The 18,139-nt window shown below is 44.2% G+C and overlaps 1 protein-coding gene across 1 annotated transcript; it reads right to left on the reverse strand.

Annotated features, from left to right (window-relative positions):
- Positions 1–12,136: 12,136 nt before the first annotated feature.
- On the reverse strand, positions 12,137–14,978 carry LOC110990496 (uncharacterized). Its single transcript, XM_022255532.1, has 2 exons — positions 14,916–14,978; positions 12,137–13,384 (listed from the first exon to the last, which is right to left on the reverse strand). Exons 1-2 carry the CDS (start codon positions 14,976–14,978, stop codon positions 12,137–12,139), a joined length of 1,311 nt encoding a protein of 436 aa, XP_022111224.1.
- Positions 14,979–18,139: the final 3,161 nt, after the last annotated feature.

Raw genomic sequence — 18,139 nt, forward strand, 5'->3', positions numbered from 1 at the left:
TTTTAAATCTTTTCTGCCCGAATATAAGGAATGTCTGTGTCACAACAAGCCCGCAATAGCGTAAAGTCAGAATTACGCAAAAATATCAAGCAGTCAGACAAGAACTGACACTTCCTTTTCCAGATATTTCCCTAACTACTGCAAATATAGATATGAAACTTACATAAACAGGTAGAGGCACATCTCTCCTTTCAGATGACACCAAGAATGCAAGATATAGATAATTTTTAAATCTTTTCTGCCCGAATATAAGGAATGTCTGTGTGACATTAAGACCAGCAATAACGTAAAGTCAGAATTACGCAAAACATTAAGCAGTCAGACAAGAACTCGCACTTCCTTTTGCAGATATTTCCCTAACTACTGCAAATATGGATATGAAACTTACATGAATAGATGGACGAATATCTGCCTTGTCCGATGACACCAAGATTGTAAGATATAGATAAGTTTGAGATCTTTTCTGCTCGAATATGTGAAACATTCTCTGGGCCAGAACACTACAAGAAGAGCGCAAACAAAGCCGGAATTCCATAAAAATAGGAGGCAGTTGGCCAAGAATTTGCACTTCCTTTTGCAGATATTTCGCTAACTACTGCAAATATGGATATGAAACTTACATGAACAAGTAGAGGCACATCTCTCAGTTTAGATGACAACAAGATTGCAAGATATAGACAATTTTTAGATCGGTGCGACAAGAAGACCTGCAATAGCGTAAAGTTAGAATTCCGCAAAAATATTAAGCAGTCCGACAAGAACTCGCACTTCCTTTTGCAGATATTTCGCTAGCTATTGCAAATATGGATATTAAACTTAGATGAACAGGTAGAGTTAAATCTGACCTTTTAGATGACACCAAGATTGCAAGATTTAGATAATTTGTGGATCTCTTCTGCCCGAATATACGGAATGTCTGTGTCACAACAAAACCTGCAATAACGTAAAGTCAGAATTACGCAAAAATATTAAGCAGTCCGACAAGAACTCGCACTTCCGTTTGTAGATATTTCCCTAACTACTGCAAATATGGATATAAAACTTACATGAAAAAATAGAGGAACATTTGCCCTTTCAGATGACCCAGAGACTGCAAGATTTCGATAATTTTTAGATCTTTTCTTCTCGAATATATAAAGCTCTCTCTGTGCAACAAGACGATCCACAATAGCGTAAAGTCACAACTACGCAAAAATATCAAGCAGTCAAACGAGAACGGGCACATCTATTTCTTCTCGTAAGTTCCATATCCATATTTGCAGTAGTTAGGGAAATATCTAGAGAAGGAAGTGCAAGTTCTTCTCTGATTGCTTGATATTTTTGCGTTATTCTCACTTCAAACTATTGGGGATCTTCTTGTAGAAATGCGCAATAGGGTGCAAAGCACCCCATTGCGCATTTGCAACTGGTCCCAGAGGGACCATAGCATTTTGTGGGCAGCCGAGGTGCCTGAAACAGTTTTCCAAAGAGGTCTACTGCTCAGCTCCTCCTTAGATTTAACAATCCAACTCATGCCGGGATCCTCCAGCTGTGCTTGCCCAACAGCATCCCTCGGCATACAAGGTTTGGCAAAAATACCCCTAACCTCAACCTTTGGAACTCCTGGATCAGTAACAACTTCTCCCTGACGCACAAAAATACCAGGAGGTTCAGCACCCTTAAACTCATCAGGTACCTGAGGTACCTCCACTGCCTCCTCGTCATCATCATGCCGACCGCACTGCTTACAGATATTCCTGGACAGCCCATCGGCATTCCCAGGTCGGTGTTGAATGGTCAAATCATACTCACTGATGACTTCAAGCCATCTAGCAAGCTGGCACCCGGGGCTCTTAAAATTAAGCAACCACCGGAGGGCAGCATGGTCAGTGTGAAGGACAATCTTCCTACCATACAGGTACTGCCTGAACTGTTTCAAATAGACCACTACCGCCAACAGCTCCCGCCGCGTAACACAGTAGTTCTTTTCAGCCCTACTCAACTTGCGGCTGGCATAGGCGATAACTTTCTCTTCGCCTCCGTGGACCTGGGACAAAACTGCCCCTATTCCAACTCCACTAGCATCCGTGTCTAGGATGTAGTCACTGTCTGGCACAGGGTAAGCCAAAACAGGAGCTGCCTGCAACTTCTGTTTAAGCTCCTCAAATGCTTCTTGACAAGCCTCGGTCCAGACAAATTCTCTTGACTTTTCAGTCAAAGTATGCAACGGTGAGGCCACCTCAGCAAACCCACGGATAAACCGCCTATAGTAGGAAGCGAGGCCAACAAAGCTTCGCTCTTCCTTCACACACTTAGGTGTCGACCACTCAGCCACGGCTCGCACCTTTTCGGGGTCCGTAACTACACCCTTGGACGACACAATGTGTCCCAAGTAGTTAACCTGCTTCTGGAACAAGAAGCACTTACCTGGCTTCAATTTCAACCCAACTTCTCTCAGCCTGGAGAGAACGACTCTCAGTCGCTCGATCTCCTCCTTGACCGTTTTGCAAAATACAATGACATCATCCAGGTATATAAACAGGGTGTCCCACTGAAGGCCTGCCATTACTTTGTCCATCAGCCTCTCGAATGTGGCTTGGGCATTGCAGAGGCCAAAAGGCATGCATCTCCACTGATACAAGCTATTTCGGACCACAAAAGCTGATTTCCTACCGGCATCCTCGTCCATGGCCACCTGCCAATATCCCGAAGCTAAGTCTAATGTCGAAAACCACTCGGCACCCGCAAGAGCATCGAGTGTCTCGTCAATCCGAGGCACAGGGTACGCATCTTTGATGGTCACCCTGTTTAAGCCTCGATAATCAACACAGAGTCGACGTGACCCGTCCTTTTTTCGGACTAACACCACATTAGCAGCCCAGGGGCTGTCAGACGGTTCAATAATCCCCCTCTTCTGCAAGTCCTCTACTTGCTTCATAATCTCCCGCTGATTGCACAGAGGGTGGCGCCTTGGCCTCTCTTTGATTGGCCGGGCATCACCAGTATTAATCTGGTGTCTCACCACCTCTGTTCGCCCTATATCATGCTCACCCGAAGAAAGCACATCTTGAAATTCAACCAGGCAAGACTTCACCTCAGCATGATAATCCTCATCAAGGTTGACCTTACTACGGTCAAACAAATCATGCAGGTGACTCGGGAGGTCTCCTTCAACCTCGCCCGTACATTTCCGACTAGCAACAGCAACCGAATCAACCTCCACTGTTGCAATAGTGCCAACGGCTGTCCCCTTCCGAACAACCCGTTTCTCCTTGTTTGCATTTAAAATCCACAGAGGAAGAACCTCTGCCCTCGACTGGACCAGTGTTCTGGCTAGCATTAGGCCTCGCTCCGCCAATTCACCTCCACTTCCCACAGGCTCGATGATTGCTGGCTGATCAGCTGCCTTACAGATAGTGGCTACCTCGCCAGGCACAACACCCTCATGACCTGCAGGAATTTCCATGGTTTCAGCCACGAGCACCCTTCCAATGAATGGCTCCCCGGTACTGCTTGTACATTTCAGTCGCTCACCATTCAGCCTCAATTCGAGACTTTGGAAATCTAAATTTCCGCCAGTGGGCAACAAGAAATCCATGCCCAATATACCGTCATATTTGACATCGGCAAATATTGCTCGCACTGGGAAAGTTGTTCTTCCCAATTGTACATCAACCCAGGCAACACCCATCACTGACAGTTGACTGCCACCGACCTGTTGAATGTTGGTGCTGTCCATGTCTAGCACAGGCCTCCGTTCTTTGGCCATTTCCTGGTAGACTCGACTACTGACCAATGTGTCTGTAGACCCTGAGTCCACCAGGAACCTACAGCTTGTTCCCCTTACAACACCATCTATGAACAACCCATATCTAGGCCGAACATCCAACTTAGGCTGAGTGCCTATAGGCTCTCCGCCTTCTGATTTCCGCCTCTTCCTGCCTTGCTTGGGCCCTCTGAAACATCCAGCCTGCCCGCGGGCCGGGCCCACCGGTCGGCTGGCTGACGTTTCCCTGCTCACTTCTCTGCTTGTGACGCTTACTGCACTCACGAGCGAAATGGCCAGCATCCCCACACTTAAAACACTTCAACTCACTAGGCTTCTTCCTCCCAGGCTTTGGTGACTGCCTTGGAGGGGACTTCGCCTGTCCACTTGGGCTTAGACCTTGTTTGCTGAGTCCTGTCAGCAACTCAACCATCTGGTCTAACCTCTTTGACTGATGGCCAGCATTTTCCTCAATTTTCTGAAGACGTCGCTCAGTGTCAGAGTCGATAGCCCTCGCGAATTTGCGGGCTTTCCTTCGGCTCTTCTCTGAACCTCAATCTTTTCGAAGTTCTCGGTCTCAAGAGCGGCCTGTATCGCTACGTCCAATGTTTTGGGACGAACACGATGAACGCCTTCCCTCACAACCTGACTAATAATTGCATTGACAAAATGATTTTTACCAAGGCGCTCTCGGGCCTCCTCAGGAATTTCAGGGTAAGCTTTCACCGTGAGATCACGGACTGCTTGGCCCAACTCCTGTAGAGTCTCTTTAGGCCCCTGTTTTCTGTGTCTCAATTCCACCAAATAAATTTCGGCCTGCCGACCAGGGCCGAATCTTCTCTCCAACACCTTTACCAGTTCACTGTAAGTGAACTTCTTTGAACCATCACCCAGACTTCGTAGGGCATCACCCTGAAGGCTGGCAGCCAGAAATTCTTCTGCTTGTTCCTCACTCCACATATTTACCTTGCGGCATGCCTCAAAATGTTGGTATTAATCGTTCCACAGAACTTTACCATTGTATCGGTCGGGGGTAATTGTAGGCCTGTGAGGCTTACTCTGAGGTTTACTAGGAACCCCACCACCGACTAACCTAGACTCCCTTTTAAGGGACCAGGGCCCCTCCCTAGGTGAGTCAACCTCACCAACAACTTTGTTGGATTCCCCCACAGTTAAGCGAGTTAGAAAACTCAACAACTCACTGTGTAACTCTCGCTCCTTTTCGGTGCAATCAACCTCACGGTTCAAAAAGGATTGGTGCTAGGACTACGCATGGGAATAGGCCTCACAGGCTTACTCTCAGCTTGCCCTGGCACTTCCTTTGGAACCAATTCCGGCGATATACCAACACAGGAACGCTGTCGTGCCTTCAATGAGGCATACCCTGAGGTATCCTCAGGCAACCTCCAGTCGACTTCCGAGTCGACCTTTATACGAGGATATATCACTTGCCTTAGGTGTATGTGCCTCACTCACAATCTCAGGCTGTGAACCTTTTTTAACAGCCTCAAGCTCAGCGGAAAGACGATCCCGCTCCCACTTGAGCCACTGAACCTCCATTCTTGAACAGTTCAGGTCATCCAGGACAGAACCCTTGTCAGTCCCCATCGAGCCAACACCACTGTCCTTAACCTCGCTCATACTGGAGTTCCCTCCTGAGCAGGAATCTCAGTCTCAATTAGACTCTCTAGACTCGGCCACTGGCCACTTGGCGATATTGGTAGCTCACAGGCAAATTCAGGCTGCTGGACAAACAGTCCCAAGCCTCTGGAATTTACCAACCCTTGCGTACCTACTAGCACCTGGTGAATTCTCAACAGGATTGGCAGTTGCTGTCCTGCAGTACGTCGCAAGGATTGCAACTCTGTTCAAATCCTAAATAGAATCCCACCAATGTCACTAACCCAACAAGGAACACGACGTTACAATTACCCTCACGGTGCACCTCACTGAGGTTTACTGACAAAATTTTCCAAAATAAATTCCCTTATGCTATTACTCTCTACAGCCAGATAAATTCACAATTCAATACTAAAAATCCCACTTCTGACACCATTTGTGGCGAATGCAACTGACACCTCTTGTGGTGGACCCAGTAACTGGCCGGATCAGGGATGGAATTGACCTGGCCCAACCCCACAAATATATTTATTAACCTTGAGCAAGGGTGAGCGACTACCCTGACACAAGTGGGGATATCAGTTAACGAACGGCGGACTAAGCCTAGGGGCAGTTCGTTGGGTGGAAGTTTACCACCAATTAGGAAAGACTGGATTTATCTGGCAATACAGTAATGAAACACAGGGAAACCTAAATAAACCTCACAGTGACACAGGATTTCCAAGGACAATAATCAAGTATTTGATTTATTGCAATAAAAATCAATAAGGTATATAAATCACACAAGGTTTATGTACACAATACACCTCACAAGGCAATACAATATGCCTCACGTGGTTAACTAACCACCCGACTAACTTAAACACAGCTAGCCTACAACCCAAGGGTTACCTCACTAAATAGTGATAGCCCTCACACAAATAACACAGAGTGTCATGCAAAACAGGGTCGATCTAACGAAAGGGAAATTACCCTCATAGCGATCTGAGTACATCAAGTAAACCTGAAGGCTAGCTAGCACAATGACAAGATTGCCTTCCAGCCGTCACCCCACTATCAGTGCTTACAGACGACAAGCAATCCAACAGCAAAGACCACTAGCTCCCAGCCTAGGTTCACGACACTCAGCTCTATCACTAAAGTAATCTAGACCCAATACGGTTCGCTACTACACCTACCAGTTATAGTCACTACACGCAGCGCCCCCGGTGCAACGTCCACACTATACATGTACCTCGCACAGTCACAGCACAGAACTGTAGAAAGCGTCCTCGCCTCCACGATCCTGCCACTCTGCGACCCAGCAGCGAAACCCACAAACTGATTGTGCGCGCTCTATCTAAGCACGCCGCAAGCGCCCAGACCTAGTGCTCTACGCAACGCTGATTGGTCAACGCAATGCTTAATAATTCATGACTTAGACTGGCATTCATGCCTACCCCTGTTTCGTTACAATATCAAGCAGTCAGACAAGAACTCGCACTTCCTTTTGCAAATATTTCCCTAATTACTCCAAATTTGGATATGAAAATTATATGAATTGATAGAGGAACATATGCCCTTTTAGATGACACCAATATTGCAAGATTTAGATAATTTTGAGACCATTTTTGCTCCAATGTATGAAGCATTCTCTGGGCGGAAACACTACCGGAAGAACGCAGACAAAAAAGATTTACGAAAAAATACGAGGCAGTTGGACACGAACTTGCACTTCCTTTTGCAGACATTTCCCTACCTACAGCAAATATGGATATGAAACTTATATGAATAGATAGAGTAACATGTACACTTTGAGAAGACACCATGATGGGAAGATTTAGGTACTTTTTAGATCTTTTCTGCTCGAATATAGGAAGCATTCTCTGTGCTCAAACAGGACCAATAGCGTAAAGTCAGAATCACGCAAAAATATAAAGGAATCAGACAAGAACTTGGTCTTACTTTTTTAGATATTTCCCTAACTACTGCAAATATGGATATGAAACATACATGAATAGACAGAGGAGCATCCGCCCTTTCAGATGACACCCAGATTGCAAGAATTAGAAAATTTGGAGACCGTTTATGCTGGAATATATGAAGCATACTCTGTGCTACACCAGGACCGTGTGTACCACAAAGTCAGAAATACGCAACAATATCAAGCAGTTGGACAAGAACTCGCACTTAGTTTGGGAGATATTTCCCTAACTACTGCAAATATGGATATGGAATTTATATGAATTGATAGACGAATATCTGCCCTTTCAGATCACACCAAGATTGCAAGGTTTAGATAATTTTGAGACCGTTCATGCTCGAATATATGAAGCATTCTCTGGTCCGAAACACTACAAGAAGAGCGCAGACAAAGGAAGAATTCTGCAAAAATAGGAGGCAGTGGGACAAAGCTCGTACATCCTTTTACAGATATTGCGCTAACTACTGCAAATATGGATTTGAAACTTATATGAATAAATAGAAAATCATGTGCACATTAAGGTGACACCAAGATTGGAAGATTTCGATATTTTTTAGATATTTTCTGCTCGAATATATAAAGCATTGTCTGTGCAACAACAAGACCTTCAATAGCGTCAAGTCGGAATTAAGGTAAAATATGAAGCAGTGAGAAAAAGAACTCGAACTTCCTTTTGCAGATATTTCCCTAACTACTGCAATTATGGATTTGAAAGTTTCATGAATAGTTAGAGAAACATGTGGACTTTAAGCTGACACCAAGATTGGAAGATTTAGATAATTTTTAGATCTTTTCTGCTCGAATATATCAAGAATGCTCTGGGCGACAACAAGACCCGCAATAGCATAAAGTCAGAATTACGCAAAAATATAAAGCAGTCAGACAAGAACTCGCACTTCCTTTTGCAGAAACTTACATTGATAAATAGAAGAACACCTGCCCTTTCAGATGACACCAAGATTGCAAGATTTAGATAATTTTTAGATCTTTTCTGGTCGAATGTATGAAGCATTTTCTGTGCGATAACAAGACCTGCAATAGTGTAAAGTCAGCATTACGCAAATATATTAAGCAGTCAGACAAGAACTCGCACTTCCTTTTGCAGATATTTCCCTAACTACCTCAAATGTGGATATGAAATTTACATGAACAAATAGAGGACCACCTAACCTTTCAGATGACACCTAGATTGCAAGATTTAGATAATTTTGACACCGTCTATGCTCGAATATATGAAGCATTCTCTGTACGACAACAAGACCCGGAATAGCGCAGACAAAGCCAGAATTCCGCAAAAAAAGAGGCAGTTGGACGAGAACTCGCACTTTCTTTGCAGATATTTGACTAACCAATACAGATATGGATATGAAATTTATATGAATAGATAGTGGAACATGTGCACTTTACGATGAAACCAATATGGCAAGATGTAATTACTTTTTAGATCATTTCTGCTCTAGTATATTAAGCATTGTCTGTGCGACAACATGGCCTGCAATAATCACAAGTCAGAATTACGCAAAAGTATAAAGCAGTCAGACAAGAACCCGCACTTCGTTTTCCAGATATTTCCCTAACCTAACTACTGCAAATATGGATATGAAACTTATATGAATATATAGAAGAACATCTGCCCTCTCAGGTGACACCAAGATTGCAAGATTTAGATAATTTTGAGACCGTTTATGCTTGAATATATTGTAGCGGTACTAGCCTCTGACGACTGCCAGGGTCGGTCTCGACCGATAGCGGTGAGCGGCCTGACCTCCACGGCCCGAGACGCAGATCCGTTTTGGCGGAAGTCTACCGCCAGGCCCGTAGCTCAGCACTGCCAAAACACACTCACACACCCTTGCACCACACGGGACTAACAGACGGGGGACCACCGGGGAAGAAATGGGGGCGGACACCAGTTTGTGCCTACCCTTTGCTTTGATGCTTTATTCTCCTATAGGCGCACAGTGCTTCACCTACGTGCGGGACTATTCACTGATCACAAAATTATAGGTGCCAGGATTTATTAACAATCACAAATCAAGCTCACACAAATTGTGAGGCTCCCCTACTGCGACTAAAATAAATGTAATTGACAGGACGATTAAAAAGTACACTTTATCTCTGATCAGAACCCCTCACCGCACTTGGTGGCAGCTGCAGCAGGAAGTTATTTTCCAACTCAACACGGTGACTGTCGCAGCGGGAAGAGAGCGACTCTTAGCACGCGGTCGCTTATATACACGCCAGCGCGCACAACGTTGCTAAGCAACAAACGCTTGAAAGCGCACCAGTGGGCTATGCATTGCGTTACAATATAAAGCATTCATTGGGCGAGTACACTACCGGAATAGCGCAGACAAAGCCAGAATTCCACAAAAATAGGAGGAAGTCGGACGAGAACCCCCACTTCCTTTTACACATCTTTCCCGTAACTACTGCAAATATGGATATGAAACTTATATGAATAGAAAGTCTTGTCTTTTCTGCTCGATTATATGAAGCATTCTCTGTGCGACAACAAGACCCGGAATAGCGCAGACAAAGCTAGAATTCCGCAAAAAGGAGGCAGTCAGACAAGAATTCGCAATTCCTTTTGCAGATATTTCCCTAACTATTGCAAATATGGATATGAAACTTATATGAATGGGTAGAGGGCCATGTGTTTTTTCAAATGACACCAAGATTGCAAGATTTAAGTACATTTTAGATCTTTTCTGCTTGAATATATGAAGCATTTTCTGTGCGACAACATGACCGGGTGTAGCGCAGAAAATAGAGGAGCATGTGTCATTTCAGATAACACCAGGATTGACAGAGCTCGAAAATTTGAAGATGCTGTAAGATCGAATATATGGAACTTTCTTTGAGCGCTAAAACAACCCGTGCAGTGGAGAGAAAGACAGATTTAAGCCAAAAAACAAGCATTGCACACGAATTTGTTCTTTCTTTTCCGAAAACAAAGCAAATATGGAAATGAAACGTGCATCAATCGATAGAGGAGCATCTGCCCTTTCAGATGACCCCACGATTGTCAGAACCGGATCATGTGTAGATCCCTTAAGATCGAATGTACGGAACCTCCTTTGGAAGAGTAACAGAACCCATGGAGTGGGAGAAAGTCAGATGTACGCAAAAAAAACTCATGCCGTTGCACACGAACTCGCGCTTTCTTTTGCAGAAATTTCTGAAAGTAAAGCAAATTTAGATATGAAACTTGCATAAATTGATAAAGGAGAACGTGTCCTTTCAGATGACATGATTGTCAGAACTGGATATTGTGTAGATCCTTTAAGATCGAATATATGGAACCTCCTTTGCAGATGAACAAACCCATGTAATGCAGAAAAAGTCAAATTTACGTTAACAAATTCAACGAGTTGCACACGAACATGCGCTTTCTCTTCATATCCTACAATAACTAATGCAAATATGGATATGAAACTTGCATCAACCGATAGAAGAGCATATGTCCTTTTAGATGACACCGGGATTGTCATACCTGGAAAATTTGTAGATGCTGTCAGATCCTTCTTTGAGCGGGAAAACAACACGTGTAGTGCCTAAAAAGTCAGATTTAAGCAAAAAACCTTATGCCGTTGAACACGAACTCGCGCTTTCTTTTGCAGATATTTCCGTAAGTAAAGCAAATATGGATATGAAACATGCATCAGTCGATAGAGGAGCATGTGTCCTCACAGATGACACAACGATTCTAAGATATGAAAAATGTGTAGATCGTGTATGATTGAATATATGCAAGCTTTCTTTCGAACTCGCGATTTCTTTTGCAGACGTTTCCGAAAGCAAAGCAAATATGGATATGAAACTGGCATCAATCGATAAAGGAGCATGTGTCCTTTCAGATGACACAAGAATTCGCAGATCTGGAAAATTTGCAGACAGAATATATGGAAGCTTTCTTGAGCGGGAAAACAACCCGTGTAGTGCGAAAACAAAGCAAATATGGATATGAAACTTGCATAAATCGATAGAGGAGCATCTGCCCTTTCAGATGACACCACGATTGTCAGAACTGGATAATATGTAGATCGTGTAAGATCGAATATGTCGAGCCTTCTTTCCGCGATTACAGAACCTGTGTAGTGCAGAGAAACTCAGATTGAAGGAAAAACTCAAAAAGTTGTACAAGAACTTGCGCTTTCTTTTGCAGATACTTCCAAAAGTAAAGCAAATATGGATATGAAACGTGCGTCAAGCGATAGAGGAGCATCTTGCCCTTTCAGATCACACAACGATTCTCATATCTGGAAAATTTGTAGATCCTGTAAGATTGAATATATGGAAGCTTTTTTGAGCAGGAACAGAACCCGTGTAGGGCACAGAAAGTCAGATTTACCCAAAAAAATTCAACGAGTTGCACACCGATTAGCGCTTTCTTTTCCAAATATTTCCCAAAACAAAGCAAATATGGATATGAAATTGGCATCAATCGATTGAAGAGCATATGTCCTTTCAAATGACACCAGAATCGTTAGATCTGGAAAATTTGTAGCTGCTGTAAGATCGAATATATTGAACTCTTTGCAGAGGAACAGAACCTGTGTAGTGCAGAGAATGACAGATTTACGCGTCTGCCAGTTTCGCCGATGTACACCTTGCCACAGTCACCGCATGGTATCCTGTAGACCACCTCCACGTCTTCCGGGTGGGATGGGATCCTTAGGACGCACGAGTTGGTTCCTCAAGGTGGTGGATGATCGGAACACGGTGCGGACGCCGTGGTCCTCCAGGATCCTCTTCAGCCGTCTGGAGATACCGTCCACAAAGGGAAGAACGGTGAAAGCCTTGTACTACGGTCGCTCCACTTCGGTGCTGGTCTTGGGTCTCGATGACTGCCGGATGAAGAACGCTGGATATCCGTTCGCCGTGAGGGCAGCGGTGATCCGGCGTCTCTCGGCGGCTGTGTGGTGCGGTCTGGTGACTAGGCGTGAGTCGCGGTCATGTAGGCACTTAGCCACGCCCCTCTTGACGGACACTGGGTGGTGTGAGTCAAAGGCCAGATACTGGTCGGTGTGGGTAGGCTTGCGATACACGGTGCTGGTCAGGCTGCCATCGGGTTTCCTGTGGACCATGGTGTCCAGGAATGCAATGCTGTTGTCTTGCTCATTCTCGATGGTGAACTGGATGCTGGGCTTGAGACTGTTCAGGTGGTCGAGCAGAGGGCTGACTTGATCCCGTGGTGCAATAACAAAGGTGTCATCGACGTACCGTTTCCACAGGGTAGGACAGCAGTCGGGTGGGCAACTCTGCAGGGCTTCCTCCTCGAACGATTCCATGTACAGATTGGCAATAACTGCTGATACCGGACTACCCATAGCTGCTCCGTCTGTCTGTTCGTAGCACGATCCATCGTATAGGAAATACGTGGAACGCAGGACAAACTCTAACAGGGAGACGATTTCAGCAGGGGAGAGCGATGTCCGATCAGGCAACTCAGGGTCTTCCTCCAGGCGACGAAGGGCCACACAGCAAGCGCCGTCTATGGGGACGTTGGTAAACAAAGACACGACGTCGAAAGAGATCAACACCTCATGGCTGCTGATATGCTGCGCGCGGAGGAACTCTGCGAAAGCTATGGAGTTGGGCACGGTGTTTGGTGTGTTACCGGTTAGCGGTGACAAGATCCCGGCTAGATGCTTGGAGAGGTTGTAGGCAAAGGAACTTACGCACGAGACGATGGGTCTCAAGGCAGTCCCCGGCTTGTGGATCTTGGGTAGACCGTACATCCGGGGAGGCTGTTTGCTTGTGGGACGTAACTTCCGGTAGGTGGCGTCGTCAAGATTTCCGGACTTGACGAGAAGCTGGGCCGTGATCTTCCTGCACAGCCGGTCGGTGGGGTCCTTAGCCAATTTCCGGTAAGGGCCCGTGGAGATGAGCTCACCCATCTTGTCCCGGTATGTGTGGGCGTCGAGGATCACGCTGGCACGGCCCTTGTCGGCGGGGAGGTCAACCACCTGACCTTCCTTGTCCGTTGCATCAAGAACTCGGTGGTTCCCAAGGACCTTAGGGTCAAACCTCCGGTCCGCACCAAGGGAGCCCTGAAAGCAGCAGAGACAGCCTCTCTTCGTTTTCTACGTGAGAGAATACACCTGACCAGAGCCACGAAGAAGACCATCGAGGCCAAGGTGGACTCCACTTTGGCCCAGATCCAGTCCACCTTCAGTAAAGCTGACCGTGCCCACCTCACCCAGCATATCGACCGCCGTTACCGCCGGGAGTTCGAGAAGTGCAAGGCCCGCCATTGTCTATGCATTATTGGTCATGTACCCGTGTAAACATAACTCTATATATTGCAGCATAAACGACCTGAAAATTCTGCGCCCCAGCTAATTAATATTTAGTGATTCCACGGGATTTTTACAGTATGACAGGCCATAATCATTACTGAATACAGCGATGTTTCTATTATTTCTTAATTACAGGCTGATAGTTTCCTGTTCGGGGTAATTCTTTCACAAAAAGCCCCAATTCGCTGACTTATTTTGAATAGAGACGGGCGGCTACATTCACAAATGAGCGCTCAGTTTTATTTCAGGGGTATCTTCGGGGAGAGAAGAATTAAAAAAAAATCGCTGCTAACCCGCATAAAATTGAAACGAAAAGTTGTTTTCTGGCCATAATCTTGAATTTTTCGTGAAAAAAATGGAGGCCAACCCCTTCACGGGAGTCGACAGGCATTTTTCCGTCCGGTTTCAAATGTTTTCTAAATGTGCACGTATTTTGGGGTAATGCAACCTGGAAAGACAAGATGCGGTGCCCATGGCAACCGTTGAGACCAGAAGGGAACGCTATGTTCATTTTTAGTGCATTTTTATTTACGGGTGGAGAAAATCAGCAGTTTAGTCTTTGGAAGTTTTCAAAACAGTAACAGTTACAGCCAAAGATCAGAGGAATGTCTATCATGTCTCTTTGGAGGGGCTTCTTGACTATTCCGTACTAAAGTAACTGGAAAAAGGCCTGAAAGGACATTTTGTCTTCCAAAAAGCCGGGAAACGGAAACAAAAAAAGTTCCAATGAGCAATTCCGTGTGTTAGTCCTCTTTCTGGTAGTTTTTTCTAATCTGTGTCCCGCAGTTTTACAGAAGATGTTTGATTTCTCCGTTTGTTTACTAAATAGAATTGTCATTGCACACAAAACACTGCCACATTCAGCGGCAACAGACAAACTGTATTATCTTTCTTCAGGAAAATCAAGAAGTCGTATCAAATTTTTGGATTTGCTTTCTCTACTTTGGATAGATCTTGGTTTTGGGCCAATTTTACTGCAAAGCTGTCAATCGAGGTGATATTAAAAGGGTGCATTCCACCAAATGGTTGTATTTCTGCGCGCGAGTTCACGTGTCTTTCATTTTGGGGTGTTTCTTTAACAAACATCCCCATACTGCGGGCTTAGTTTGGATAATATCCAGCAAGAAATGAAACCGAGGGGTACCCCCCAACATGTCCAATCCCTATACACATTCCAGACTATTGTTAGTTAACACATTCCCCAAGATGTCTGAAAGGAATTCCCCAGATTCCTGCGAGACAATGACCAACATAAAGCAGGGGGGTTCTCTCCGTCTCATACCTTGCTGCATATTGTTTGGATGGAGGCGAGATTGATCTCCATTGTATCGACTGGATAGGACATCGCGCATTGTTTGTGCACAAAACGCGCGGCCGAACAATGGCGGCGCTTCTGGAGGGTGAGTGGTAGGAGTGGGAGAGTTCTGGACCAGCAGGGATTTTACTCTGCCCAGACCAGAAGGGACTTTTCCAACTTCTCGCGGCTCACGCACAAAATTTGGTGCCTAACTTGCGTGCGCGACCTTGGCCTCGTGTGCCTAAAAACGGGCTTTCCAAAACTCGTGACCGAACTCGTGACTCAACTCGTGGAGCCCAAACCCAAAAGGGGAATTCACCGGGGGACTTTCCCCCTCTAGAAAAATAACTCTCGTCCCGAGCGCTCCGGGAAAATTGAGATAAATTTTTTGACATTTCTCTAAAAGTGAAATGGCCCTAACTTTAGTCACAAAATTTGAATACGCTAAATTAGTCGGCGTTCACGCGGCTTGGCTAATTGTCAACGGCTACGAAACGCAACGAGATTTAATCGAGCAGGCAAAGCTGGACGTGCAAAACCAAAAGCACCGCGTCTGTTTGGTTAGAAAGACCAAGACCGGCAAACAAAGATTTATGCGTCGCTTAAAAAATGAAAAATGAATAGAAACAATACAAATATATTAAAAGACATGATAGACCATAAAACAAATGCAAATTGTTATTTTTGCCAAGACAAGACCAAACTCGATTGACTTGGTAGATTCATGCGGTTGCTCGCGCTGTTTAAATTGTGACTGTTTATATGAATGCTCCGATTGTAAAGAGTGTCACGTGTGTTATAAATGTAACGACTGCACTTAATGTAACAATTGCGCGTTTTGCGACGAATGCGGCAGATGTATAAATTGCGTCATACGACTGTCAAAATTCAAGTGCCTTGACCAGCTGCAAAGACTGTTACGAGTGCGGCAGTTGTATAGAATGTTTTGGTTGTACCGCTTGCACCTGCTGCGTAAATTGTTTCGAGCTGGAAGGAATGGATCACGTGGTGCTCGTGGATGGCAAGCATAAAAAGCTTAGGCACATGCAAGAAAACGAACTACCGCCTTATTCCACGTCTAAATTTATAGAATACGACATTGACGTTGAAGATTTAATTAAAGTAGAAATTCCACCCGAGTTAATAGACGCGGCCGATTTGGTGAATAAAAGTGAGAAAAATTTTGGACAAAGCTAAAAAAAACAAAACCATATCAACCCACATTTACATCGTAACTGACGACCACGAGCGTCTCAATGCCGGCAATAGCGATCCCAATATCACCTACAGTCCTTTTGACGCAAGTTTCAAATCCGGTGATTAAAGACAGCACACACGTAAGTCAATGCTGCTCAACCATTTATTATTCCCACGAAGGCCAACAAAAGCGTTTATTAATTATGATGCCAGACTCGATGTGTTATGGTATAAATCCCGTGTACAAATATGGCACGCGAGATAAAACTGCTGAAAATATCGTGGGTCGTCATATTTGCTATTAATTGCAAAGGCGTATGGTGCGTGTACTAAACAATATAAATTTAGCAGCTTACGAATTTATTGAAAAACACGCCGAAAGCAAGAGCATTATTCCATCGTGCACGATAAACACTTACAAAGCCAGTCGCGACATTGAAGATTCAAATAAAATTGAATATGTCGTTAAAACGCCGTACACCAACAAAAATCGCATGTACGTTAAAATTGATTCTCACGCCTTGTTATTTGACCATAAAAAGCGACCCATCGACTCGTCGAATATCGAGAAATTTATAAATAAGAGATGCGATGCCCAGTCATTCATTTATCCAAGAGACGTGTATTACGGAACCCACTATTCGCTTTCTTGCGGCGCCAGCGTTAGATACACGGTTCCGACGGCTCTGTTGAAGATTAGAAATGACGGACTAATTTCAAATAAGACGGCATTGCGAGTGTTTAGCGGATTTGGGCGTTCTAAATCTGAATCTGAATTAGGCCCCTTCGTGAAATTAAAGGTGGATTAAATTTGAATAATTAACTTATAAATTAATTTTAAACTCGGTTATTCTCAGGAATAACCGAGGTTAATTATTACGTCACTTTAAATATATTACCACCATGGATAAAGAAGACCCGTGCGCATGTACAAATAAAATGGAAATAGATTATAAACTCGTGTGTCGTGATTGTGGATTGGTATAATGTTCCATTTACTCAGACGAGGCAGAAAATGTAAGCGGCAAATATAATCAGTGTTTCGTTTATAAAAAGCCAAAATCGAAAACTGGCAAAACATTTCAAGAACTGGACATTAAATTAACACCCGAGCAAGCGAATCTCATAGAATATCAAGTTAATCAAATTTTAGTAGGTAAAATTTCCAGAGGCAAGCCGCTAAAGGCGGTAATTGCCGTGTGTTATCACAACGTGACAAAAGAACCCACAAAACCGTAAATCGAGTATTTCAAGTCTCAGATAAACATTTCAACGAAGATGCAAATAAATATAAAGACGGAGACTCACACGCTTTATTTGTGTCAAAATCCACAGACACTTAAATTGAAAAATGTCATCGATAATTCAAAAGGCGATAAAGTAATTTCACTTAAAAACGTTGTATTTGAAAAGAGGCTACACCTTGGAATGGAATAAACTCGCTTACATTTATTGCCCCCAACTGGACATCAATTACTATTTTTACAACGGGCAACCGTTTGATCTATTGCAAGTGACTTCAAGGAATCGATATTTCCGCAGCGATTTTGAAACGCTTCGAAAATTGCAGCCCAGAAATATCAGAGAGTTAACTTTTTTACGTTAGGTCACAGAACGGCGGACTTTTGCAAAACAAAAACGACGGATTAATTATCGAGCTGAATATCTTGGTCGCAAAAATATAAAATTTATATTTTAAAAGATGACGACGGATAACCAGCCTAATTTGTATCCAGATTTAACTGGGTATCAAACCAAACAAACGCAACAAAAATTTACCGGCTTCAAAAGATATAAGAAATTAAATCGCAGACCCAAAAAACAAAAAGATTAAACGTGTATTAACCGCGCTCAACTACGTGGAATACAGCGTAGAAGTGATTGGCACCACTTCAGCGGCTGTGGGAATCCCTGCAATTTCGCGACGCTAATAAAACCAAAAAACTCGATGAATTTCGCGTACTTGCCGACGCTAAATTAAATACAATCGCCGAATACGTTTCTCACGTGAT

The sequence above is a fragment of the Acanthaster planci genome, linkage group LG01 (genome assembly GCF_054643075.1).
Source record: "Acanthaster planci isolate LZ-2023a linkage group LG01, COTS_SCS, whole genome shotgun sequence".
Taxonomy (NCBI): domain Eukaryota; kingdom Metazoa; phylum Echinodermata; class Asteroidea; order Valvatida; family Acanthasteridae; genus Acanthaster; species Acanthaster planci.

What these genes read in the sequence shown, in the direction of transcription:
- LOC110990496 (XM_022255532.1), bottom strand. Translation starts at nt 14,978, where the DNA reads ATGTCCTATCCAGTCGATACAATGGAGATCAATCTCGCCTCCATCCAA. An exon ending in TCCAAACAATATGCAGCAAG is followed by an intron (nt 13,385 to 14,915) that starts GTATGAGACGGA and finishes TGCTGCTTTCAG; the next exon opens with GGCTCCCTTGGTGCGGACCG.